Genomic DNA, 26,315 nt, shown 5'->3' on the forward strand with positions numbered 1-26,315 from the left:
CTGAATAATATACTTAAGAACACATACATCCTATTGGCTCTGTTCCCCTGGAGAACCCTGACTAACACACAGAATCACATCCAAACTTCTTTCCCAAGAAGTCCTCAGATCTTCAGTTCTTTGCTTATTCTGCTGCAGCAAACAAAATCCCAGACTGCCAGGGATTTAAAATGACATAAAAGCTGCAAGGTTTTCTCTCTGTCACATCCCCGTCTGCTCTCCAGGGCAGCTGATCTCCAGGCAATGACTCAGTGATCCAGGCTGCTTCCATCTTTTGGTTCTTTCATCCTAACATTCCTGTCTCCACCCACAGAGAGTAGAAACTCACAGCCACTGCTAACTGCCTCAGATTGGGAGTGGTACTCTTCAATTCCTCGTGTAGCACATTGGCCAGAACTGGCCTCGTGGCCCTTATCTAACTGCAAGGGAGGCTGGGAAATGTAAAATAATCATAAACACTTATTGAGTGCCTTCTCTATGCCAGGCTACGTGCTAAGCACTTAAATATTGTCTTTTCGGTATCCTCAGCGTAACTTGAGTCCTACTGTGACCTCATCATACAGCTAAGGACACAGGCGTGGAGGAGTTGCATCCCAGAGCACAGATCCCAGAAAAACAGGGCTGGAGAGTCAAACCCAGATCTCTGTGCATCCAGAAGCCACTCTCTTGACCCCTGTCCTCGGTATCTTGCTGTTCACTGACGAGAATATCTCTATCCCATTAGAAAACTGGGATTGGGTTCTTATTTTCTGTTCCATCTCATTCCATCTTCCCCGGGAGTCATGAATTTTTAAACCTTGTGTGAGATCAAAAAGTTCACCCAGAGGAGAAAGTAAAAGAACAGAACAGGCAGAAATAGAACAGCTATCAAATGTGCTCAGTAGAGTTCTTCCAGGAAACCTCTACATACGGGAGTGGAAATGAACTACAAGGAAGTTATGCTAGCTTGGTGGGAGGTTGGGGAGAGAGCGCTCAGACCAGCAAGGGAGTCATTTCCTTTTAGGAAAGACAGAGACGGAGAGGGATTGGACTTAGGCTATTAGACTCGGGCTATTTCAGTTCCTGGCAGCAACAGCTCAGTGAGCAGAGCCTCCAGGGCACGGTTTTATTTATTTATTTATTGGCTGTGTTGGGTATTGTTGCTGTGCACGGGCTTTCTCTAGTTGCAGTGAGTGGGGGCTACTCTTCATTGTGATGCGCGGGCTTCTCATTGCAGTGGCTTCTCTTGTTGTGGAGCACAGGCTCTAGGTGCATGGACTTCAGTAGTTATGGCACAAGTGCTCAGTAGTCATGGCGCATGGGCTTAGTTGCTCCTCGGCATGTGGGATCTTCCCAGACCAGGGCTCGAACCTGTGTCCCCTGCATTGGCAGGTGGATTCTTAACCACTGTGCCACCAGAGAAGTCCCCAGGGCACATTTTAAACGTGGGAGTTTTAGGACTCCAGCCCTGGGCACCTCTCCTGCCTCATTAAGGCCACAACCTTCCTTGAGGCCCAAGTCACAGTGCAGAGAAGCTGGAAATGGGCAAAACCGATAGTGAAACCTGAAGTCGTCCTGGCCTGGCCGCGGCCTGCTCCCTGGACCCAGTGTCTACACCCAGAATAATCACAGCCCCCATCACTCACCGGTCCCATCATGCAGGCGTCACACTAATTCCCTTTCTTAAACAGTCCTCCTTTCATTCTCAAAACAGCCCAGGGAGCAGACAACATCTTGCCATCACAGGGAGGAAAGCAAGGCCTGGAACACTGTCCTTTGATGGAGCTGGGATCTAAATGCAGGTTGGTGAGGCCCCAAATTCAGGGCTCCTACCATAACACCACGCCGTTCAGATCCAGGAGCCTCCAGATCCACTTCCCCCAACTCAGGTACCTGGCCATCCTGAGCCCTTCAGGGGGGCAGCCCCTACCACCCAGGGCTGAACCGAGAGGCGGTTGTGTGAACCCTGCTACCCCCATGCCATGGACAAGTGGGGCCCATGGGCTTGGCATTGTCCCAACCAGCCCTTTCTGTCATGATCTCCTTTATGCCATGTTCCGGTTTCAAGTTGTTCCATCCCAGAGGGTCACTCGGAACAGATGAGAGCCAGGTGATCACTCAGTGGGGGGCACCTGGCCTGGATGAGGATTTCAGGTGGGCTCAGAAGAATCTGGGTTCAGAAACAGTGTTCCCAGGGGCAGAATGAGGGGTTTGATGAGCTCTGTTCCTTGAACCTTATGGCTTCTGTAGACACACCTCAGAGTCTGGGCTGGGAGATACTGCCAGTGTGGATTCAGCTGGCCCCAGAGGGTGAGGCTGAATGTGGGCTAGGGTGTACACTCCCCTGTAAGAAGGCAGAGGGGAAGGACCTGTAAAGAGGGTGGGCTGGGTTCCTGCTGTGTCACAGATGAGGGGTGTGGGGGAGACACGGAGCCAGTCATCATTTTAACATCTGTTTGAAGAAAAAGTTCCAGAACCTTGAGGCCACACAAACATCTCAAACTAAAAACAAACAAGCCAAACCTCCAGTTCTGGCCTATCTCCCTCTTTCACAGGCAGCAGGACCAGAGAGGGTGGTTAATTAAGGAAAGTCACACAGCACTATTTGTGCCAGAGGCAGACCTCAAATCCAAGTTCCAGAAGAGGCTCAGAAAGGAGTAGAGGTGTGAGCTCGGCTCACCCAAGGCATTGGCATCCCTGCCTCTTTCACCTAAAGGGGCTCAGCCTAGGCCTTTCCTGGGAGCAACACCTGATTCCATTCTCCCCCAGCAACCCCTTTGCCTCGGGGTCCACCTGAAGCCAGGACTCTTTGTGCCTGCCTCAGCCTCCAGCACATGGACTTCAGAAGTATGAGTATAGTAAGTTCTAGCAATTCCACTTCTGGGTGTGCACCCCTCAAAAATTGAAAGCAGGGACTTAAGATACTTCTACATCCATGTTATAGCAGTATTAATTACATTAACCAAAAGATAGACACAATCCAAGTGTCCACCTACAGATGAGTGGGTAAACAACGTGTAGTATATACATATAATGGAATATTATGCAGCTTTAAAAAAAAGGAAATTCTGAAACTTGCAGTATGGATGAACCTTAAGGACATTATGTTAAGTGAAATAAACCAGACACTGAAGGACAAATGTTGTACCATTCTTCTTATATGAGGTCCCTAGAGCGGTCAAATTCATACAGATAGAAAGTCGCATGGGGTTTCCAGGGGCTGGGGGGAGGGGAGAACGAGGAGTTAGCCGAACGGAGGTCCAGAGGTGAGGGGTCCAAAAGTCACACAGCGATCGGGTTAGCACTGGCGCCAGCACCAGGTGAGCAGCCCCTAGGCTCCTGCTCCTTGTGGGCTCCGGGCCCTTGGGCTCTCGAAAACTCCTTATTCAGGCCCGCCCCTCTATTCTGGAGAACCTGGCGGGTGGCCTGTGGCTGGGGCGTTCTAGGAGCTCCGCCCTCTCCTCGCGCCCCTCCAGGAGCCCCGCAGCCTTGTGAGGGCAACGCCAGTCGATCACCTGCAGCTCTGAGCAATGGCCGCTGGGTGTCGCCACACAGCAAAAAACCACAGGCTACCAGGAGGATCACCGCCGCCTCCCAGAATTCCTGTCCGTCTTTCATGGGCTCCGACCCAGGTGTTCCCAGCAGCTCAAGAGCTCCCGTCACAGCGCCACGGGACCGTTTCAAGCCTTTCACCATCCCGTTTGCCCCTCATCAACTGCGAAAAGGAAAACCTGGCCGCAGCCTCCCTCGAGGCTGCCTCCCCCCGCTGAGCCAGCCCCTCCCCTCCACCCTTTGCTCCAAGCCACAAGGGACCAGGTAGTCCCACCTTTGTCCTGGCCGGGCCTTCCACGTGGAGTGCCCTCCCTCATCTCCGCCTGGTGCAGGTATACTGCCTGCTAGACACGGGTGCAAAGGATATTTCAGATCCACCAGCAACCTGCAATATAGGGGCTGTGTTCCTTCCTTATAGATGCAGAAACAGGCTCAGAGAGGAGAAGCCTGGGGACTTCCCTGATGGTCCACTGGTTAGGACTCCACGCTTCCACTTTAGAGAGCATGGGTTCGATCCCTGGTGGGGGAACTAAGATCCTGCAATAAAAAAATTTTAAAAAATGAGGTGAAGCCTGGAATCCCAGAGTCACACAACTAGGGAGGGGCAGAAGCAGGTTTTGAGCTCAGACCTCTCAGGGTCCTGGATTGAGCTTTCGTTGGCTACATCACACCAGCTGTGAATGAGATCCCTGTAGACTGAGCTCCCTGAGGGCAGGACCATGTGGAATTCCTGTTGTTAACCCTTGAGCCCAACCCTTTGCCAAGACCTTTCCCTGACTCTTAGATGGCACTTACCATCTCAGTGTGCCAGCTCAGTGTGCCAGCTACAGCCCCAAAGGTAGGTACCATTATCATCTCCACTTTCCAGAAGGGGAAACTGAGGCACAAGTAACATGCACCATGTCTCTTAGTTATTAAGTGTCAGAGCCAGGGCTGTGCCATCTGGCTTCAGAGTCTGGGCCCTTGCTTGTAACCCCTTCCCTGTGAACACTTTGAGGAGAGCCTCTCCCTCCCTCCGCCCGGGGCGAGCCCCCACCTAAGGCACCCTGTCTTGTGTTTCTCTTGTGGAGCTCAGGGGAGCCTGTCATTAGACTGCGAGCTCCTGGCTGAAGGGCCAGGCTGTGTCCCTTCACTTCTGTCCCTGCTGCTTCTGATCCCCAAACAGAATTGTTCCTCTGGAGGGTGGGTGCCTTCAGTCGATCCTCTGCGGCGTCCTGGTCACCTCCGAGCGCAGGGCCTGTCTGTGGGGGTCAGGTGTAGACACAAGCCCCCTCCGCGGCAGGCCAGTCACCTCCGGGTGAGCGCGGCAAGGGCGTCTCCTGGGCGAGGGCAGCCCTCTTTCCCTCGGCCTCCCCTTCATTCACCCCTCACTCTCCCCTAAGGGCAGGGATGCCCTGGAGCCAGCTGGTACAGCGCCTGAGAGCTGAAGGTGAAACCCAGGAAATTTGCCAGCTGATTGTTGAATGCAGCCATTGTTAAAAATTCAATGATATAAACCTACAATTTACTAAATTATATTAAAAATGATGCCAATAAATACTTCAAAGTCATCAGCTCCTCATTACATTCCTACATTTTTCTGTCATTTATGCTCTTGGGGTTACTTCCATCTACTGTATCTATATGGTGGAAATACTATATTGTGGTGCTTACTGACCCCATCTTCCCAATTCTCTTTTCAGTAACATTGTGTCGGTACTTTGAAAGCAGACTGATGGGTGTGTTTATGCCATAGAAATTGACAAATGCTACAAATCAGGACACTTCCTCCCCTCCCACCCACCACCCAGCTCCCCTGCCCAGAGATCCAGTTGTTAAACATTCATAAGCCTAGAGCCAATGTGAGGCAAGTGAGAGCCCTCACAGAAAGAGCAGGGACTGTGGATTTGGCTTACGCCCTTTTAATTCCCTGACCAGGGATCAAACCTGTGGTCTCTGCAGTGAAAGCGCAGAGTCCTAACCACTGAACCACCAGGAAAGTCCCATAGTCAGCTCATGCCCCCTTTTTTTTAATATAAATTTATTTTATTTATTTATTTATTTATTTATTTATTTTATTGGCTATGTTGGGTCTTTGTTGCTGTGCACGGGCTTTCTTTTAGTTGAGGTAAGTGGGGGCTACTCTTTGTTGTGGTGCGCGGGCGCCTCATTGCCGTGGCTTCTCTTGTTGCAGAGCACAGGCTCTAGGCGCGTGGGCTTCAGTAGTTGCAGCACATGGGCTCAGTAGTTGTGGCTCACAGACTCTAAAGCGCAGGCTCAATAGTTGTGGTGCACGGGCTTAGTTGCTCTGCGGTATGTGGGATCTTTCTGGAGCAGGGATCGAACCCGTGTCCCCTGCATTGGCAGGCGGATTCTTAACCACTGCGCCACCTAGGAAGCCCTCATGCCCTTTTAATCCAGACTCTGCCTCTGCCAACTGTGAGGGCTGGGCCTCATCTTTCCCATCGCAAAATAAATCTAAGAAGAGACTTTAAAAACCGAACGACGATTACCAGCCAGGTGCTGAATCCACACTCTCATCGAATCTTCCAACAGCCCTAGGAAGCAGGTCCAGTGACAACCTTCGGTGAAGATGAGGATATGGGGGGGTTAAAAGGATAAATATCTCATCAAAGGCAACAGATCAGACTCTTCACACTCTTCACTGCTGCAGTTTATTGGACCTAGAACAATAGTACCCAGTTCACAGGGTGGTTTGGGGAATTACACGAGGTAATGTGTGTAAAAGAGCTTGGCGCAGATTTGGCTCCGGCAGAACATAGTAAACATTAATTTACCCAGAGGCTTAAGGGTGGGATCTGGACTCACCCACGTTTGAATCTCCTCTCTGCTATTTTCTGATTGTGAGACCTCTGGCCAGCCAAGTCACTTTGCTTGCCTAAGCCTCATTTTCCCCTTGTGAAAAGAGGGATAATAATAGCTACCTGGAAGAGCTACTCAGAAGACTGGAGATAAAAGATGTAAAGTGTCTGATGAGAAGTGGGTACTCAATAAATGGAAGTGATTGTTCAGAATTATCTTTTATTTCTTGTCACTCAGACAGCAGTTCTGCCCAGCTCTGGCGAGCGACACCACAATAGGGGCCGGAGCCACGGAGGCAGGACCTTTCCTGGGCAGCTCCTGGCTTCCCCTCCTCGTCAGGCCAGCCCCTCAGTGGGCCCTGGCTTTAGAAGGGCTTCTGAGGCGTGGGGACACTGTTGCTAGGCACTCGTTGCTAGGCAACGCACTGTTTCTCCTGGCCTGGCCACCTCCCCGAGGGCTCAGGCTTCTCCGGAGCAGCTCCTGCCTCCTGCAGCCTCTTGCTCGACCTCAGAGCCCCTGCGGAGGGCAGGTGAGGGTGGGGCCAGCTGTGGTTGGGCCCTGAGAGAGCTGAGCCAACTTCTAGCGGGAGGCGGGCAAGGCTGAGGGAGCCCAGGGAGACACAAGGATCCTGGGGCTGGGAGTGAGCTTCCGAGCGAGCTGGAGTGACCAAGAATTTTCAGGGTGGACGGTTGTCTGGCTTTTCAGTCTCCAGAAGAGGGCGTATGGGGGTTAAGATCAGGGGCTGAGGAGTCAGAGACCCTGGGTCCGAATCCTGGTTCTGCTACCTATTATGAGCTAATCCTTCACCACTTGGAACCTCAGTTTCCCAGCTGTAAAATGGGGGAGGGGGGTTGATGATAAGGTGTGGGGAAGGTGAGATGAGACACAGGATACATAAGTGTTGATAATTACTGGTCCTTTCTTCCATTTGGGGTGTGGGTATCGGTGAAAAGGCACCGACCTGGGGGAAGGGCAGCTTTGTGGGCTTCCACCACCTCCTCTGTGGTCTCTGCAGCCTGGGCGTGGGGCAGGCCCAGGGGCCTTGGGATGCGAGACCTACAGGGCTCCCTGTGCTTCCTTCCTAGGCCCCCCTGGGGCCCTGCCCCACAGCACCATGATGGGGAAACTCCCCCTAGGGGTTGTCTCCCCTTATGTGAAGATGAGTTCGGGCGGCTGCACAGACCCCCTAAAATTCTACGCCACCAGCTACTGCACAGCCTATGGTAGGAGCCACCCCCAGGACACGGGCAGGAGTGGAGATGCCTTCCTGGGCACCTGGGGGGGAGGGGGCACTGGCCCTGCCTGGGAAGCCCCAGTCACTGCTCTCCCCCTCTGCTGACCCTCCATCCTGCCTGCCTGCTTCCCTTCTGATAGGTCGGGAGGATTTCAAGCCCCGCCTGGGCAGTCACAAAGGCACAAGCTACAAATCAAACTACCGGCCGGTGGTCTCCTACCAACCCAATCTCGAGGCCCTGGACAACCCGACCATGGGGTACAGTCCGTCCAACCTCTCCTCACCCCCTGCCCTCCTGGGCCTTAGTCCCCAGGGCCATCAGACCTCATCAGACCAACTCCAGGCTCCACGCATGGGGTCTGGGGTCCTGGGGGACTCAGGGCCTGGTCCTCAGCCTGGGGCCCAAAGGCAAGCAGACTCCCAAGGCAGCTGTGGGTGGTCTCAGGGAGGCGGAAGCCTCCTGGGGACAAAGACAGGTGGCCCTGGTGGTAATAGCTCCTGCTCCTGCCCTACCCTCAGGGAACAAGTCCACAACAATTTCCGGACGGTGACCAATCAGAGTTACCGCCCCCTGGAGGTGCCTGAGGGCAAATACCCACTGCCCTGGAACAGGCACCAGACTAACTCTGGCTACTCTCGGGAGAAGGCCAGTGCGGCCACCCCCACCAAGGAGGTCAGTGCTGGGCCAGGAGAGAGGGGGAACCCCAGCCTGGGGTGGAGGAAGGGCTGGAGGGTGGACAGAGTGGGGATCCCTCCAGAGGGTGGGGCTGCACCGCCAAGGGTTGGTCAAGGCTGAGATGACTGGGCACGGAGGAGCCACAGTGTGGGCTGGGGTCCACTCACCTTTATCACCTTTGACCTCACCCCCATCTCCCGCATCACCTCCCCCTCCATTTCCATCCCCATTCCTATCGCCATCATCGTCTCTACCATCCCCACCTCCAGTCCTGTTCCCTCCCCACCCCCACCCCAACCCCATTCCCACCATCTCCACCGTCCCACCCACATCTCCACGCCTGCATCACCATCCCCACTGCTGTCGTCGCTTTCACTTTTGTTCTTATCATCTCACCGTCTTCATTTCTATCATTGTATGACCGTCATCCTTATCACATCACCACCACCAGAATGGATGCTGTCATTCACTCATTCATTCATTCAGGCAACCAGTGTGTTCTAAACACTTCTGTTTTTGAAGGTGATAAGTACTGGGAAAAAATATAACAGGGAAGAGGCAGGGAGTGAAGCAGAAGTGAAGGATTTGCACCACCTGCAAGTCAGGAGGGTCAGAAAAGAGCTTGCTATGGAGACATTAGACAAAAACTTGAGGGAGGTCAATGTTCCTCTGGATGCATCTGAGTGAAGGAAGAGCGGTCCAGGCAGCGCAGACAGCACGTGCAAAGGCCCTGAGGCGGGAACATCTGATGGGAGGAGGGAGGCAGGTGGCTGGAACAGAGTGAGGAGCCGGAGCCCCTGTGGGCCGCTCTCAGGTGGTGGGATCCTATCTGGACTATGATGGGAAGACTGCAGGGCTCTGAGCAGAGGAGGGACATGGCCCAGCTTCATCGTAAAGGGACCCCTCGGGCTGCTGTGCAGATATTCTGTAGGGATCAAGGGCAGAATCAGAGTCAGGAAGTGACTGCCATCCCCTCACCTGGAGGGTAATTAGCTGCTCCCTCCTCCCAGGTCAGGAAGGTCCATTTTGACACCCAGGACTGTGGACCCAAGGCCATCCCGGGGCTGGAGCCCAAGGATGTGCCCCTGCTCCACCAGCAGCAGAACAAGGGCTCGCCAGAGTGGGAGAACGCCCGACACGTGAGTGGGTGACCCCGCCGATGGCCCTGGGCCGGCCAGGGGGGCCAGACCCACCCCGCCTCCCTCCTCAGGATAGGTCTGCACTGACGCGCCCAAGCAGCGGCTAAATGTGGGCTCAGGGCACACACACAGAAAGACTGGGGCGAGCCAAGGATTTGATATTTGATATTTCCAAGGCAGCAGCAAGGCGGTCCTCATGGGCTTCCTTACGTGTATCTTAGGGTTTAATACCTGAGCTCCCTTCTCTCCTGACCCCAACCAGGGACCCAGTGCCCTGTGAGCACCCGTTTCCTTCCAGCAGCCTCTCTCCTCTCTTTGGGCCCCTCCTGCTCTGGGTCCTGGGGCTTCAGGTCCCATTGTTCCTTACTGGAGTCCAGTGTGGGATATGACTTAGTTTTCATTGTCACAGGGGAACTGCGCTCTCATGGTGGAATGTTGGTGCTTAGATGCCCAATCAGGGAGAGATTTGTGTGTGTTGGGGGGGGGGGGGTTGTTGTGGCCCTCCCATCTCAGAACACACCATGCAGGTCTATTCAGAGCACAGAGAACCGAAGAGCCAGCACCCCCCCCCCACCACCGCCTCCGGGCCTTTGTCTCCCTTGTGTCCCCCATTGCTCCACCCTGTGTGTTCCAGGGCCCCTGCTTCATGACTTCTGAGTATAATTCCAAGTATCTCAAGGAGGCTTCAGACCAGCCAGGTAGGCAGGTGTGAGTCTGAGCACTACACCTCCCAACCCCCAACCCTTGGGAGAGACCTCTGGGGAACCCCAGAGCTGGCACAGGACTAAGAAGCCACCAGTGGAAGACAGAAGGACATATGTAGGCAGCTTAGGGAAGCCATCCTTCCCAGGCTGACCTCTGTGCTTTAGGTCTGCCGATCTCCAAAGGACAACTCACTTGCTTAGGAGGGCTGCTTAAGGCCTGCCCTCCCTTTTGCTCTCCTCTCTTGCTCTCTGCGCTGGACTCCGGAGACCTCCTGGTGCCCATGATCCTGGTGGCTCAGGCCTCCAGATCCTTGGAGCTGGCTCCCTGCTCACCTACTGAGTGGACATTGAGCCACTGGAGGCCACGTGGGTGGGGCCTGCTGGTCTGGGCCAGCACAGGGCAGGCTGTCTTTTGCAGATCTCCTGCAGAAGAAATCAATTGGCGCCAAGGAGGAGACTGGCTTCACTGAAGATTCCAGCAAGAACCCCATCATCTTCCAGCCGCCTTCCCAGGCCCTCCCTGGGGACCCAGTAAGTCAGCCTGGACCCCACTAGAATTTCAACGTGATCGAAGCCCTCTAGTCTGGGGATTTCTAGCTTTAAATTTTATATATATATATATATATATAAGCTGCAGAAGCCTTTGTCCAAACACAAGATGAAAGAGCTTGAGCAAAAACCGCCACTTTGATCCAACTTCCCCATTTTATGGATGAGAAGACTGAGGCTCAAAGAGGAAAAGCAGCACAGGTCACTGAGAGTTCAGACAAGAATCCTGGCTTGCTGGTTCCCATTCAGCATCACACCCTCCCCTCCTTCTTCCCAAACTCTCCCTTTTCTCTGTAAGTCCAATAATACCCATTTGTGCTGAGCCCTCCTCTGCACTCAGGACACAGGAGCAGTTGCCTCTGCTAGCCTGTCGCTCCTCGTTGGCCTCTTCTCAGGTCCTCCTCCCTGGCCGGAGTGTCACCAAGTCGGACTTTCTTCCCATGACCCACCCTCGTGTAAGCTGAGCCAGATTTGGGGGGAATGTCTATGCCACAACCTGAGGTCCTCCTGTGGGGCAGTTGGGACAGTGCTAGAAGCTGTGCCAGGGGCCGCTTTGCTACCTTAGGGGGATGAGTTCCTGCCGGTGGTGGCCAGAGGCTCCGAGAGGGAGACGGGCTTCCGCCGAGTGAGTGAGAGGACTCTGAACCCCAGAGTGAGTGGCCTCAGGGTTGGAGGAGGCGGGGTGCTCCCTCAGAGAAGGGAGCACTCAGAGGGGAGGAGACAGGGAGGTTTCTTGGACCTTGGTGGCATTTGATCTGGGTACTGCAGGATGGGAAGAATCAGGATATTTGGGGATGCATAGGAAGGACCTCTGGGTGGAGGGGGAAAGGCCCAGAGGCCCAAAGTGACAGCAGTGTTCAAAGCAGTGACTTCGATGGGGCTGGAGAGAGGACGCATCCTGGAGCTGGGGCACTTGGGGCTGCGTGTACCTCTGCCTGCCCTCCCTCTGTCCTGCTGTCTCACTCTGGCCACCTGGCCACCCTGCCTGTGACTCTACCCCTTGCAGATGCCCCCTCCTGGCCCAGAAACCAGCAGCCTGAATCACCGGCAATTCCAGCCCTCACAGAGGATGCAACAGACAAATGTTGCCCTGCTTGGCCGGGAGACAGTGGGAAAAAAGGTGAGGCCTGGGGTATCCAGCCCCCGCCCCTAAATCCCCACCCCGTCCTGATCTGACAAGTCCCCTCTCTGTCTTTCTAGTACAGGAGCCCACAGGATTCAGCCTGAACAACCCCAGCTATGTCCGGAGCCCCTGTGACCCTGACCTGGATAATCGCTACCTGACCACCTACAACCAAGGGTGAGCCCCACTTCTCTACATCTGGGGCTGTGCAGCTGATACCCATTTCACAGACAGGGAGACTGAGACTAGGACAAGTAATGAGTTCACAGTAATGAGTAAAGAAGACCAACACTTGATTAATGTGAGTTCTTCTAGAAGCAGTCCCCGAGCCAAGGTGCTGGGTGTGAGCCCTTTATTGAGGGTGTCAGGGATGGAGGTAGTGGCGTGGGAAAAGGATGGCAGCCAATAACAATGTGTTATTGAACCAGAAATCCTGTGGGGAGACTCTAGAAAACAGCGCAAAACACGAAACTCAGAATGATCCCAGCCAAGGAGCGAGAGAGCTGGGATATACATACCCCACATCAATCAGTCCTTGGTTAAAGGCTGTCCCCAGGGGCGATATTAAATCCCAGGTACCTCCTTGCTCCAGCAACCCCAGGGCAGCTTTCCCAGAGATGCAGTGCAGGCTATTGGTGGGCAGGGGAGGAACAGGGGTTCCTCCCTGTACAGGGGATACCATGGGGTCTGTGTGGAGCAACAGGGCACCTGCAAAGACACTACATCCAGTCCATGGCAGGTGGGCTCCACACACTCTCAGATGGTAAGCTCTATGCTCTGCGAGCCCTGGGCAAGGAGTAGTGTCCTGGGCATCAGGGAGGGCTTCCAGGAGGAAGTGGCCTTAGAGCCATGGGAGGGGCTCCCCGGGCCAGGACTGGGTGGGGAGGGCATCACAGGAGTGAGATAAGGGAGGTGTAATTCTCAGGCAAAAGCATCCCCTCGTGGCATCTGTCATCTGTGTGTCAGCTCCTCCAGCTCCCAGGGTGCTCCTCCTGCTCACCCCCATCCTCGGAGCTAATGCCCCCTCTTTTGGACGAGGATGCTGAGGCTCAGAGGGTAGAAGTGGTGCCTGGGCCTCACAGCAGATCTGTGATGCGATTGGCTGCTCCAGTTCCCACAGAGCGCAAAGTGGAGGGGCAGAGCCTCACTTCTGGGTGTTGGGGAACAACTGTGTTCCTGCCTCTCCCCGGGCTCCTGCAGATCCTCAGGGCCCAGCCATCTCTGCTGGGTCCTCCCTCCACCCACCTGTCTGGTTTCCTAAGTGCTCACCTGGCGTCAGGCACACTGCTGCTCCTTCCTGGTGTGCCCAGAGCCCCAGGGGTTGTAATCACTGATTCTCTCATTTATCTCTCTGCTCCCCCTCTTTGTAAACTCAAGGGCCAGGCTGACATCTTGCCTCATCTTGGCACCTTCAGAGCCTGGCCTAGTCCTCAGTGAAAATTGGCAAAATGGGAGAAAAAGTCGAATGCCTAGAGAGAAACGGATGAGATGAGGTCCCCACACCCCATCCTCTCATACCCCCTGAGACATTCACAGGCCAGGAAGGGAGGCATCTCTTAAAAGTCCTTTACACTCCAAAGTGCTGTCTCAGCATCGGGGGTGGCAGAGGGGAGGGGCACCCAGCTCGGGGGCAGAGGGAGGGCAGGCCTCCAGGGTAACAGGTGCATGAGTGGACAGGGCCTTCGGGAGTGCCTGGCAGAGGGAACGGCTGGGCAAAAGCAAGGAGGCTGAAGGTCCTGAGGCTGTGTGTTCTCGCCAGCCAAGATTCCTGCTGGTGAAGGGCAGAGAGGCCACTGAGGCGGACAGAGGCCAGCTTACAGCCAGCTACTCTTCTGTGCCGTAGATACTTCGAGAAGATCCCCAAGGGTCTAGACCGTGAAGGCTGGACTCGAGGTGGCATCCAGCCCCAGAAGCCCGGAGGTTATGCCCTCAACCAGCCCGTCACCCGCCTGGAGGCCACCCCCAACCCCACCGAGAGCCTGCGGCGCCCGCACCCCGACGCGGGCAGGTAGTGAGCCCCTGCCGCCCTGTCCTTTGCTGCATCTAGGCCTTTCCCCGGCTGCTTCTCCCTCAAAGGACGGTCTGTCTGTCTGTCTGAGGGGGCCCATTTCCTCTCTCTGGTTTGTTCACGGCCTCTCCTGCCCGAAGGGGCTCCTGCCCTCTTCTGCCCAGCGACGCCTCCCTCTGCATGGCTGCTTCCCCTTTACCCCGCCCCTGCCGGCACTGGGGCTCTTGTCGTCTCCAGACATTTGGCCAGCTCTGACCTGCTCCCTGCCAGGCTGCTTGGGGTGGGGTGGCGTGGGGTTTGGGGGCACAAAGCTGAATGACTGTGGTTCTGCCTCACTCTGACTCCTTTCTGCTCAATTCAGTTCCTCAAAAATCACATTGGTTCCAGCAATGGCCAGGAGTTGGCAGACAAAGACTGCTTGTGGCTTGGCTGCCCCAGCCAAGAGCCGGCCCCGCGGGGAGGGGCGGGCAGAAGAGAAGGTCCGGGCTCGCAGCCCCCACCCCTCCCTCCCCTGCACCCCCTTCCTCCCTGCAGAACCCTGATCTCTGCTGACCCCTTCTACCGAGCTGCTGCGCCTCCCAGCAGCTGCCGCAGCCGCGTCACTGCACCCAGCGAAGCCTGAGGCCTGGGTAAGGGGCCGGGGGCACCCCCACCCACAGCTGCTCCCTGTACAGGAGTGGTCCTCATAGGCCAGCCGCACATCCTAAGCCCTGGGTCAGGCCAGCCCTGCCTGGGGACCCCAGCCCCAGAGCAGGGGATGGGGATCAGGGACATCTCAGGAGCGGGGGGAGGGCACAGACCACCCGGAGCCCCTCAGGCCTCATCTCTCTCCGCACAGGTTTGCTGACCCCAAGGCACAGGAGCCGGCTCCTGTCCCTATTCCCACATTGCCCTGGGCCCCCCCACCCCCACCCCCTGGCTACTTTTCTAATGAAATAAAGAGCAGCGAAGCGGAGCAGTGTGTCAGCACCGTCAGAAGGTCCTGGTGAGGGTGGGGAGGACGCGCAGGGCTGGAGGGGCCGAGGTCAGATTTGGAGTCAGGGATACCTGGCTGGACTCACTGTCACGCTCCCGACAGGGCACTTCACTCATGTTTTTGGTGGCGGTGCCGTGCCACGTGGCATGTGGGATCTTAGTTCCCCGACCAGGGATCAAACCCACATCCCCTGCAGTGGAAGCGCGAAGTCTTAACCACTGGACCACCAGGGAAGTCCCAGCACTTCGTTCTTGAGACTCAGTTTCTTCTCCTGTGAAGGGGTCTCCTAGGGCCTGTGCTAAGTGCTCTGTCGAGTGCGGAAGGGAGGAAGCCCCAGGGAGGGGCAGGAGGGCCGGAGTGCGGGGAGGCAGAGGTGGGCGGGAGGTGGGTCTGTAAAATGGGGCAGGGGATCAGAGCAGGACTGCTGGGGGCCCTTTTCTTGGTCCCACATCAGACGCTTTAAAGGAGAGGGAAGGACATCTGGGCAGGAAGAGGAGTCGCAGAGATCTCTCCCCAGAGACAGATGGAGGGGATCTGCTGTGGATGGATCCCCAGACCCCGACACTGGGAGGGGTTGGGGCTGGTCCCAGAGGCTGGTGCCTCAGTGCCTTTGTGAGAATTAGAATAAGGTACCCTCTAGGCAAATGCCCCACATGAGCGCAAGACCTATGAGAAGAAAAAAGCCTCCCTTCCTTCAGGTGCTGTAGCCTGAGACTGGAGCCCTCAGCCTGCGGGGCAGAATCTGGGCTGCCTCTCAGAGCTTTAAGTCACCTCTGCCGGGTGCTTTTGTGCAGTGCACAACCGTACAACTGTACGCTGTGGCCCTGCTAGCACCATCCCCTTGTTTTATTCATGAGGAACCTGGACCCAGAGAGGAGGGCGCGTGAGCTGCTCCAAGTCAGACAGGACAGAAAGGCAGCAGCTGCCGCAGGCTGGGGATAACCCCTGCACCTTGCAGCCCAGCCCGGCGTGCAGAGGGGCAGACTCCAAGATCCAGCAGCTGGTCCCCCACCCTCCACCTCCACCCCTGCCCCTTAGTGGGAGTCTGTGGAACAGCTCTGCTGGCCCCCAGGGCTTGGCTATACCCAGCCGTCTTGAGCAGCAGGCCTGGGGGCTGTCCACGGCCTGGCTCGGGTTCCATGTGGGATGTGGGTGGCTCCGGCTGGCTCCAGCATTGCAGGAGGGGAAGAGGGGACACAGAGTATCTTGACTACACACCCAGCCAGACTCAGGACCCACTGACAGCCCCGCAGACTGTGGGCGGGGCCTGCTGGTCCATGGCCCCCAGCATCAGGGGTAAGTTACCAAACCAGAGACTCACCAGCAGGGCTGGGCCCCAACGCTGGGCTGGCCGTAGTGAGGTGGGGGAGAGAGTGAGGGTCAACCTGCCCCTCCTGCCCACGGTCTCACACACACAAGATCACACACAAACACAAAGATGCACACAGACCCCTGAAGACACGCACATGCAAACACATACAGACACATAAATGCCAATAGGAAAGTACACATAGACTAACACAACCACACACAGAAACATGGAAATACAAACCACACACACACCTTCACATAAACACCCAAGATGCTTGTACATGCAGACATATATACACACACAGGCAGACCTACAGACACTTCATAGACCTAGACATGCAGACATGTAAAAACAGACGCACAGAGACCTCCAGGACAGACAGACAGACAGACAGACACACACACACCCGTTTCACCTCTCCATGTCCTTCCCCACCAGTGTCCTGTGACAGCTCATATTTCCTGCTCACCCTCCCTCAACTGGCTCAACAGGGGATACGGTGTTGGGGACACGGGAGCCAGATGACACTGTGTCTCCCCTGCCCCCTCCCACTGTCCTGCACCCAGTTTCCAGGACGTGACCTGGGGCCACGCATGATATTTCCCGAGCTGGAGCTTGGACCCCCACCCCTGAACTCCCCTCAGCCCCTGCCTTCTCCCCCTGTAGCTTCTCTCTAGGCAGCCCATCCTGGCCTCCCTGTTTGGGTCCTGGGCTCTAGCCCAAGGGATCATTTGAGAATGGGGTGACCCAGGGCATGGGGTGGCAGGAAGGGGGTCCAGGAGGGACCAAGGTCAAACCTAGGTGGTTCTAGAGCCCCTGCCTGGTGCAGGACACAGATTTCCTCATCTCTAGGTGAGGAGGCTGACACAGAGAGGTAGAGCGACGCGCCCCAGGGCACCCAGCCAGCATGGATTGTGGGTAGGGGCCTGCTGGTAAGGGACGGAGCAGGAACCCAGAGTAGAAGTCAGCTGGTGGGGGTGTGCGTGGACTCCAAGTCATACCCCGCTTCCTGACCTTCACCCTCCCCAGACGGTCATTCAGGGCGGGCTCCCTGGGGGAGAGAACCTTGAATTAAATGGGCAGAGTGGCCAGTAGTGGGCACCGAAGGAGGCGAGGCTATGGGCAAGGACCCTGTGGAGGGGCCAGGCCAAGGCTCAGCCAGGGGGCCGGGAGGATTGAGGCTGAGAGGCGGGCATCCCCGTGGGGAAGGAGGTTTGGGCAGGTTTCAAGGGCCTTGATGGCCTTGCTGTGGATTCCTTCTCTATCCCCCCTCCTCAGTTATGAGGCTCCTAAAGGGCACAGACCACATCTGTTTTGTTCACACTGAAATTCTAAAGCCCAGGGTGGTGACTGGCACCTGTGCAGGTGCTCAGTAAATAGTAAATGATGGAATGAATGAACGAACTCTGCCCGCCGGTGGGGGCACCAGATGTGGGTTCTAGGTACCACCTGCCTTGATGCCAGGGTGTCAGTCACCCAGGCTGCCTGCATCTGTGCAGCTGAGACCTATTGTGGCCCCACCCCCTTGCCTGGATACTGTGGCTGTGGCCCCCGGGGACCCCTGTGCTTTGCCCTCCAGGCCGCCCCTTCTCTCTCTGCATGTGCCCTGTGGCTCTCCCCTCTGGCCCAGCCTCTGACTAATCCCAACCACGTTCCCCTGCAGTGGCCTGAGGGCCTTACATTCCAACCTTGACCCCCGGCAGGTCCCAGGGCCATGGCAGGATCAGTGCCAAGCAATCCTCTGTGCGTCACCAGGGCAGGAGGGGTGGACACGACTCAGCCTGTGACCACTTGTGTTCCTGAAACCCCCTGGGAGGGACTGGCCTTTGCCACGTCACTCTCCTCTGTGCTGCCAGGTGAGCGTGGGAGCTGGCGATGTGGCTTCATTTTCGGGGGCCCATCCCCTCACCCCTCTGAGACTTGAGCGTCCGGCCTGGCCCCGGCCAGCATCAGCCCGGCACCCTTTCCTCGCCTGGGCCCAGGCTGTTCGCAGCGGGTAGCTGTCCAGGCCTGAGTTCTGGAGTCAGACTGCTTGGGTTCAAATCCCAGCTCCCCACACCTCCAGCTGACCGTCTGAGCTACAGCTAAGAGCAGTGCCCCCACTGCGGGCTAAATGAGATGATGTTTATAAAGTGCTTGGCACACAAATAATGGCTGCATTAATGTTGGAGGAAACACGAGTCCCAGATAGACGTGGGGACTTAAAACCATCACAAGGTCTGGTCTTTGTCCCCTCCTGCTTGGCTCTGGACAGGCCCCTCAGGCCCCTTCTGTGGGAGCAGGCCTCCTCTTGTCTGGGGGAGTTTGGGTGGATGAGTCACCTGTACAGCCTTACCTGGAGGCCCCTCGAGGGGGCCCTGTCTCTGAGGCCAATTGTCCCAGACCCTCCTGGAAGCTGCTCCGCTCACCTGTAACCAGGCGAGTCTCTCCTCCATAGGCGGGTGCCTAATGAATCTGCTACCAAAAGCTTTCTGCCCACCCCCCCACCCCCCCTCTGATATGTTAGAAACAGTTCTGAGGTGTACGATGGTGATGATTACCCTTTATTAAGCTCCCGTAGCCTGCCGGGTGCTGGGAATATTCCGTGGGCCTTTATCTTTTCAGCAGGAACGCAGAGGGGCCTCCCACCGGGGAAGGTTTGGGGACACAGGTGGGTGTTGCGCTGACGGCATTGGTGTGGGGGTGTGGAGCCCAGAGGGCTGATGGGACGGCAGGATGGGGACAGATGCCGGTTGCCACGCGATTGGGCCCCACTTGTGACGCACGCAGACGTGTATGAGGCGGATGCCCGTCCTGGCACTGTGGCAGCTGATGTGGACGGGCACCATCTGGCCTGGGTCACGTGGCGACCCGCCATGGGCTTGACAGCTGGCCAGCTGGGAAAAGGCATCTGTCCCTGGGAACTGGAGGCGTGTGGGGTGGCGGGAAGCCCTGCACGGAGAGGCTGCAGGACAGTGGGTCTGTTACACACAGACAGGTGGAGGGACCGAAAGTCAGAATCTCATCCCCAGTTTCCTCTCTGACCATCTGGAGGGCCACACATTCCCATGGAGATGTTCCCCGAAAGGCAAATATTTTAGAGGAAGGATCAGACCCAGGAAACCCCCACCTGGGGCCTCTATTCAAGGTCAGAGGAGGGCCTGCTGGGGTCTCTGGGGCGTCCTGACGCTCCTTGCTTCTCAAGACACTGCTACAGACAGGGTTTGCCAGGAAAGTTCTTTGAGTCATAAAATTTCACCCCTGGAAAGACCTTTGTGAAAACCAGGTCAGCCTGAGCCAGGGGGGTGCAGTCAGCTCCCAAAGGCTCACGGCTTAGTGAGCCCATGCTCGGGTCTCTGCTAAGAACGCAAGGCCTTTTTCATCACACCATGGTACTGGGGGTCTCGAGTTGCAGCTGGTGAGAAGTGTGGGGCTTTGTTTTCATTTGCTGAAGAAGTGTGTGTGTGAGTGTGTGTGTCTTCAGAGGTCCCCAGGTGAAGAGACAGGCCAGAAAGGCATCTAAGAGAGGTGTCCTAAGAGAGAGACTGGGAGAGATCCTGAAAAAGCTGTGCTCAGGAAAGACTTTAGGAGTCCAGCAAGGTGTGGTCTCTATGGTCAGACAGCCTTTCTGCAGATCCGCTTTCTCCTGATGGGCTCTGGCACCAGGGGCATGAGGCTGACATTGAAAAACATGGGCAAACTTATGCCTGAGCGTATAAGAGGCATCTGGCAGTGGGGGGCTTCCTAGGTATGACAGCGAAGGCCCTGGACACATGGGGCAGTGGTCTCTCCACTGTGATCACGCGACTCCCTTAGTGCTCTGACCATGGCAGGTCGCAAGCAGTCAGAGCTCTTTGCCAGCAACAGAAACCAACTTCAGCTCCTTTAAGCTAAAGGGAATTTATTAAGAGGATTTTGGAGCTCACAGAATCTTCCGGTGGACCTGAGAACGAAGCGTAGAGGCTACCCATTCAGGAACCAAGACCAAAATTGCCCCAGAGAGCTGGGCCCGCAGAGAGCACGTGCCTCCCCCATCGTGGGGCACTGGGCACTGCTCCTCCTGCTGCCGCCGCCCCCACCCATCCTCAGAAAGGATTCTACACAGTCCCTTCTGCTCTGCACCTCTCATTCCCGATTCAAAATCTGGGGTAGGTGCTACTGCTGGGTGGCTCCCAGGTCACATGCCTGCATCCAACTTGCAAGGGAAGCTGGGAGTTCCCAGGGTTTTCAGCTTCCATAGTAGGATGTGTGGGTTCTGTTTTTGTAAAGCGCCTGGGGTTCTCCAGCCTAGGAGAATGCTGGGAGGCCCAAAGAATGCAAATGTCCTTCACATGTGGGTTACCATCAGGAAGAAGGGAATAAGCATTTGTGGAGCTCCTGCTGTGAGGGGGGTAACTTACACACCTGGCAGGGATGCTGCTGGCCCTTAAGGACCCTTTCGTTGTGAGGCATGGGAAAAGACACGCTTCCTCTACTGCCCTAACAGTGTACCAATCTATCAGATTCTTGATGGGGCCCCTTGGACGTGGTTCCTGGTGCAGCTGTGTGCACAGCAGGTGTGGATTTCGCAGGCACATACTCAGAAGCTCAGAAATATACCTTGGTTTCTCTGTAACTGAACTTAGACATCCATCTCTCTGTTTCCAGTCCAACTCAGTCCTCTTTGAATTTAAGCTGTAGACTGAAAAAAAAAATGCATAATGTGAGAGCTGTGAGTTAAGTTTTATTTGGGGCGAGATGAGGACTATAGCTCAAGAGGCAGCATTTCAGATAGCTCTGAGAAACTGCTCCAAAGAGGCAAGAGAGAAGGTCAGTTTATGTGTGATTTTGGTGAAGGGGGAGTACATGCAGTCAAGCACATATTTTTTGCAGAAGGTTACTGCTAGTCACAAGGAGCAGACGTCACCAAGGAGGAGTTTAGTGATTTTCTCGATACGAGGAGGTACAAGAATTGGGCTCATAAAATTGGCTCCTGAAAATATCTAACTATCTGAAGACCTGTTCTGCCAGTTTTTCCCAGAGCACAGGGTGCCTCATTTCTGATCTCCACCCTGAACTCCTTTCAGGGGGTGAGGGGGTTGAAGGTCAGCAGCTGCAGCGGCTCCTAATTTAATCCTTGTTGAGGGAGATGGCAAGTGCCAATTTGTAGCTGGCAAAACTGTCCGTTCAGGACTCAGATCCAGTCAGGTCAGGATCTGCCCCTGCTCCCTTTCATTTCCTTCTCCAGGAGGATGTACACGTGGAGCTTGCTGCCGGGGAAGAAGTGTCCATCCACGTTGACTGCCCCTGAGATATGTGAACTCAGTGGGCTTTGGTCATCCACACCTGTCCTCTCTGCACCTGATAGGGACAGAGTAAAGGGACAAAGTAGGTAATGAAATAGTTAATTCCACTAGGGGATTGTAAGAAAAGAAAAAAGTGTTGGAGGGACTTGCCTGGTGGCACAGTGGTTAAGAATCTGCCTGCTATTGCAGGGGACATGAGTTCGAGCCCTGGTCCAGGAAGATCCCACATGCCGCAGAGCAACTAAGTCCGTGGGCCGCAACTACTGAGCCTGCACTCTAGAGCCCGAGAGCCACAACTACTGAGCCTGAGCACCACAACTACTGAAGCCTGTGCACCTAGAGCTGGTGCTCCACAACAAGAGAAGCCACCATAATGAGAAGCCTGCACATTGCAACAAAGAGTAGCCGCTGCTCGCCTCAACTAGAGAAAGCCTGCATGCAGCAATGAAGACCCAATGCAGCCAATAAAAATAAATAAATAAATTTATTTAAAAAAAGAAGAAGAAAGAAAAAAGTACGGGACACCCCTGTAAGTTAACGATCACTCAAGAAAGCAGGTTTGCTTAACCACGAAACCAAGCAGGCTTGCTTAGCAACAAAACCGTGCAACAGAAGCATAAGACATGCCCCCAAACAATAAAACAATGATGGTATGAGACCCACATCCCAACCAATGAGCTCAGTAAGTTAATGATTCCTAGGACACTCTCCTCTGGGCACACTAAAAACAAAAATATAAGGAAAGGTGACATTATACTGACACTTGAAATGATTTGCCATTTTTAGCATATGTTACTGCCTTTTTTGCTCAGTTCCATTGCTCTATGACAGTCCTGGCTTGACCATGTATGGATAAGAAAACTCCCCTGCTTGTTGTGGAGAAGGAGCTAATGATGGAATTGGGACATCTACTCAAGGATGAGGAAGAAGGTGGTCTTTTCTTCCTCCCCACTTTTCCATTGATATTAAAACTGTAGCCCATTAGGTTCCTGGGGCATGGCACCCTCTCACCTGCCTGCTTTGAGAGAGCATCCTATTCTAACAAATCACTTCTTATCTATCACTTTGCCTTTTGTTGAATTCTTTCTGCACTGAGACATAAAGAACCGAAGCACCTCAGAGCGCCCCCACTCCCCACCCCCAAATGCCACCTAGCAGTTTCACACGTGCCCGGAAGCAACTATGACACTCTGACCTCTGGTTGCCAGGGTCACGCAATCAATCCTTCAGCTGCCCTCCCTGGACCACACACACAGCCCCTCCAGGTCCATCAGCCAACTCTCAGACACACCAGGTCCACAGAGGAGGTCCATATACTTCTGGATGCTCCCCTTCTATACAGGTGTATGGAGGATTCTGGGGAGGGGCCAGTTCACCTCCATTTCTACTGAAGCTTCTCCATACAGGTGGGGAGGGAGGTTGTGGGAGGACTGTTGCATCCTCAGGATGCACCTGGTAAGGGAAGTACACCTCTGCCCTGGTGACCCCCGAATGTTCTTGGGACCTTTTCATGGTACCCTCAGGCTCAGCCCAGAGCAGGTAGGCCGGGGACCCCTTTGAGGGCCAGCTTCCAGGTTTAGGAGTGCTGCTCTGCCCCTTCTCTCCCACCTGCCTGTTGAGCCTTTATCTCCTTTTGGGTGGGATCCTGGCTTCTGTGATGATACATGCTTCCCCACTCCAGGGCTTACAGCATCAGTTCCCTGCTCGCCAAGTTCAAAGCCAAGCTTTTTGACTTGCAAAAAATATTTCTCTCTTAAAACCCAGCTCTGCGTTTCAAAGCCTCTTTTGCAACTCAAAGCCAAGGATTTAACACTTTGTTCTGAGTTTCCTTTGGAGAGCGGAATATGAGAAGCCAATTTAGCATCCGAATGGAGGGGAAGGGATATAAGGAAATTGTCTCCAGAGGAGCATCAGTTAATATCTCAGAATGATAATACCCAGCTCCCCGTGTTATCTCACTGACAAGATAAAAATCCTTTGAGGAGAGGGTGGTTGCAACCGTTCCAGGGCTGGGACTAGGATGAGGTGAGTGAAGCATTTCCCTAGACACAAAATTGAAAGCAGTGCCCCCAAACTGAGGAATGCAGATAGTAGTTTAATGCAATAATTTTTTTTTTTGGCCTCATCGCACAGCATGTGAGATCTTAGTTCCCTGAACGGGGATCGAACCTGTGCCCCCTGCAGTGGAGGTGTGGAGTCTTAACCACTGGCCTGCCAGGGAAGTCTTTAATGCAATAATTAAAAAAATCAAAATTAATGCAAAAATCTCATGATGAACACACTATCAAAATTTAAAATAGAGACAGGATTCCTACCACTGATTTTTCCTTTTGCTGCAGGCTCCAATAGGGATCACAGCACTGATACAGATCCTGCCTTTGTGGCATTCAACTATTGTTTCTCTTGATTACTACTGAGTTTTTTGGTGCTCCCTTAAATTTCGTGCCTGGGGCAAGTTCCTTACTCACCTCACCCTAGCCGCCCTCTGCCTCCACCCCCTTATCCCCACCCCCATCCCCCGCACCGCTCCCCCGCTGTTTGGAACTTTCTCCAGATGTGAGAGTTAAGGTTCAGAGAGGTTGAGTAACTCAAGTGGGGACAGATGGCCCCAGGGAACCTGTGGGAGAGAGCCTTCCCATTCATGCATTCAACACAGTAGGAACAACGCATCAGGCACAGGGCTGAGTACCATGGAACATCAGTGAACAAGGTCCCTACCTTCATGGAGCTTATATCTTAATACAGGGGAAACAGACTTGAACTAATTCACAGTTTATTATTTATTTAATTATAATTGGAATAAGTACTTTGAAGGAGAAATGTGGCAATTCAAGAATCTGTAACACAGGGGCTTGACTCCTGTGCTCTGGGGGGATCTGGAAGGATTCTCTGAGAGAGGGTGGTTTCAGCTGAAACCTTAAGGATAAGCAACGTGAGCCAAGTAGAATGGGGAGAAGCAGGAGCAGCATGTGTAAAGGTCCTGAGGTAGAAAGAAGCTGGTGTGTTTGAGAAGCTGAGAGGCAATGTGTTAGATCAGACCAATTCTGTAACAAATAGCCCTTAAGTCTAAATGACTAAACATATTAAAAATTTATTTCTCATTTGCTTCACAGTCTAATGTGGGTCAGATAGCACATCTCCAAGTGGTGACGCAGGGATCCAGTTCCTTTCCACCTTTAACACTGCAGAAAATAAAAGAGAGTGGAGGGTTAGGTGAGATGTAGCATGAATCCCCTCTTTCCACATCCATTGGCCCAGTGCTCTTTCCAGGGCCCCACCCTATCAGCTTGAGAGCTCAGGAAGAAGTGGGGGAGGGGGACAGAAGCTGGCGACCCTCAGCAGCCCCTGCCACAGGGAGGGGGACTAGGGCAGGCAAGTCCTTGATGGTCATAACTGGGACCTGGGTCTGTAGTCTTGGAGCAAGATTGGACTTGCACTTGGCCACAGATCTAGGAAGGTATTAAGGTGTGGGCAGCTGCCAGCCTTGACCACCGTGGCCTCTTCCAGAAGGAAGCAGCCATCACGCTCAGAAGCCATTTTGGAATGTGTAACCTACCAGACAATTAGAATGGTCAGGTTCCCATCCACAGCGCGGAGGTGTGGCCCTGGCCATTAGGTCAGCCTCATTCCCTTGGCCTTGTTGCTCCAGCTCCTGTGTCCTTGGGAGAGGTGAAGGGGATTTGGCGGGGACTGGAAAATGACACTCAGCTTTCAACAGATCAGGCAGGTCACTCTCAGAGCTCTGGTTTCAGGAGAAAGTGATCCCCAAGGTATGTCTAGGCTTCAGTTTCTAGGGAGTCTGGGGAGCAAATGTTCAGGGGCTGGGCTAGCCTTGTGAGTTTGGCTGTCTAGTGAAGGGCTCTGGGCCAATGAGGGGCCAGAGACTGCCAGGAATTTGCTAACTTGAGCCCAGATCGCAGCCCTAGGCGCCTCTGCTCTGCCCTCTCCAGCCTGTTCTGGGGCCTGCTAGGCTTGCCCTGTGGGTTCTAGGACACCCCCAGTTGAGCAAACACATTGAGTCCCAGGGCCTGGGATCGAGATCTCCAAGTAGGGCAGTCCTGGAAATCTTTCTGCTGTTTGTAGGATGGGAGCAAGTATTTGGGCATCCTGGGTGATTCCTCTGATTTACCCTCGCTGAGAGAGGCAACGGACATAGTAGGAGAAAGCTTGGCTTTGCAATAAGATGGACTGTGATGGAATCCTGGCTTTGCCCCTGATCAGCTAGCTGTGTGACCTAGATCAAGCTACTTACCTTCTCTGAATCTGTTTCTTCATCTGTAGGGCAGTGGGATTTAGTACCTGCCTGGCAAAGCTGTGGAGAAAGGTGAATTAGACAACCTGTAGGTGCTCAGTAAATGACAAGCATCAACATTTTGTGGAAAAGAACCAAGACGGGAGGGGTGTGAGTTGTGCAAACTCCTCCCCCACTCCCACCCCTGCCCCGACACACATGCACACATCTTTCTTGCAGCTGCAGCCAAAGGGATCCTGTTAAAACGTGTGTCAGATTATATCACTCCTCTGCTCAAAGTTCCCCGGTGATCTCTCACCTAGAGTCAAAGCCAAAGCCTTCACTGAGGCCACAGGCCCTCCATGGTCTGCCCCTTCTCTTTCTCTCTCTGTCCTCGTCTGCTGCCAAGTTCCGCTTGCTCCCGGGGCTTTCTGCAGTTCTGGAACTTGAGGAATTGGCATTGCCACCCCCTTTGCCTAGAATGCATTTTCCCCAGACGTCTGTCTGCTTAACTTGCTCCCCCTCCTTCCCGTCTTTGTTCAAACACCATCCTGTCGATGAGGCCACTCTGTTTTATTTATTTATTTATTTATTCATTCATTCATTTATTTTTTATTTTTGCTGCGTTGCTGCGCGCAGGCTTTCTGTAGTTGCGGCGAGCTGGCGCTATTCTTCCTTGCGGTGCACAGGCTTCTCAGTGCAGTGGCTTGTCCTGCTGCGGAGCATGGGCTCTGCACACACAGGCTTCAGTAGTTGCAGCACGCGG

At 54.5% G+C, this 26,315-nt stretch overlaps 1 protein-coding gene across 1 annotated transcript; it reads left to right on the plus strand.

Moving 5' to 3' along the window:
- Window positions 1-7,199: 7,199 nt before the first annotated feature.
- SAXO4 (stabilizer of axonemal microtubules 4) lies at window positions 7,200-14,718 on the plus strand. The gene is made up of 13 exons (XM_057729241.1): window positions 7,200-7,556; window positions 7,708-7,825; window positions 8,087-8,240; window positions 9,254-9,382; window positions 10,017-10,080; window positions 10,505-10,617; window positions 11,031-11,090; window positions 11,201-11,287; window positions 11,642-11,755; window positions 11,841-11,935; window positions 13,602-13,766; window positions 14,301-14,395; window positions 14,605-14,718. The coding sequence occupies exons 1-12, from the start codon at window positions 7,448-7,450 to the stop codon at window positions 14,386-14,388; spliced, it is 1,296 nt and encodes a 431-aa protein (XP_057585224.1). The 5' UTR covers window positions 7,200-7,447; the 3' UTR covers window positions 14,389-14,395; window positions 14,605-14,718.
- Window positions 14,719-26,315: the final 11,597 nt, after the last annotated feature.

This window comes from Hippopotamus amphibius, chromosome 3 (assembly GCF_030028045.1).
Source record: "Hippopotamus amphibius kiboko isolate mHipAmp2 chromosome 3, mHipAmp2.hap2, whole genome shotgun sequence".
In the NCBI taxonomy this organism is placed as follows: Eukaryota; Metazoa; Chordata; class Mammalia; order Artiodactyla; family Hippopotamidae; genus Hippopotamus; species Hippopotamus amphibius.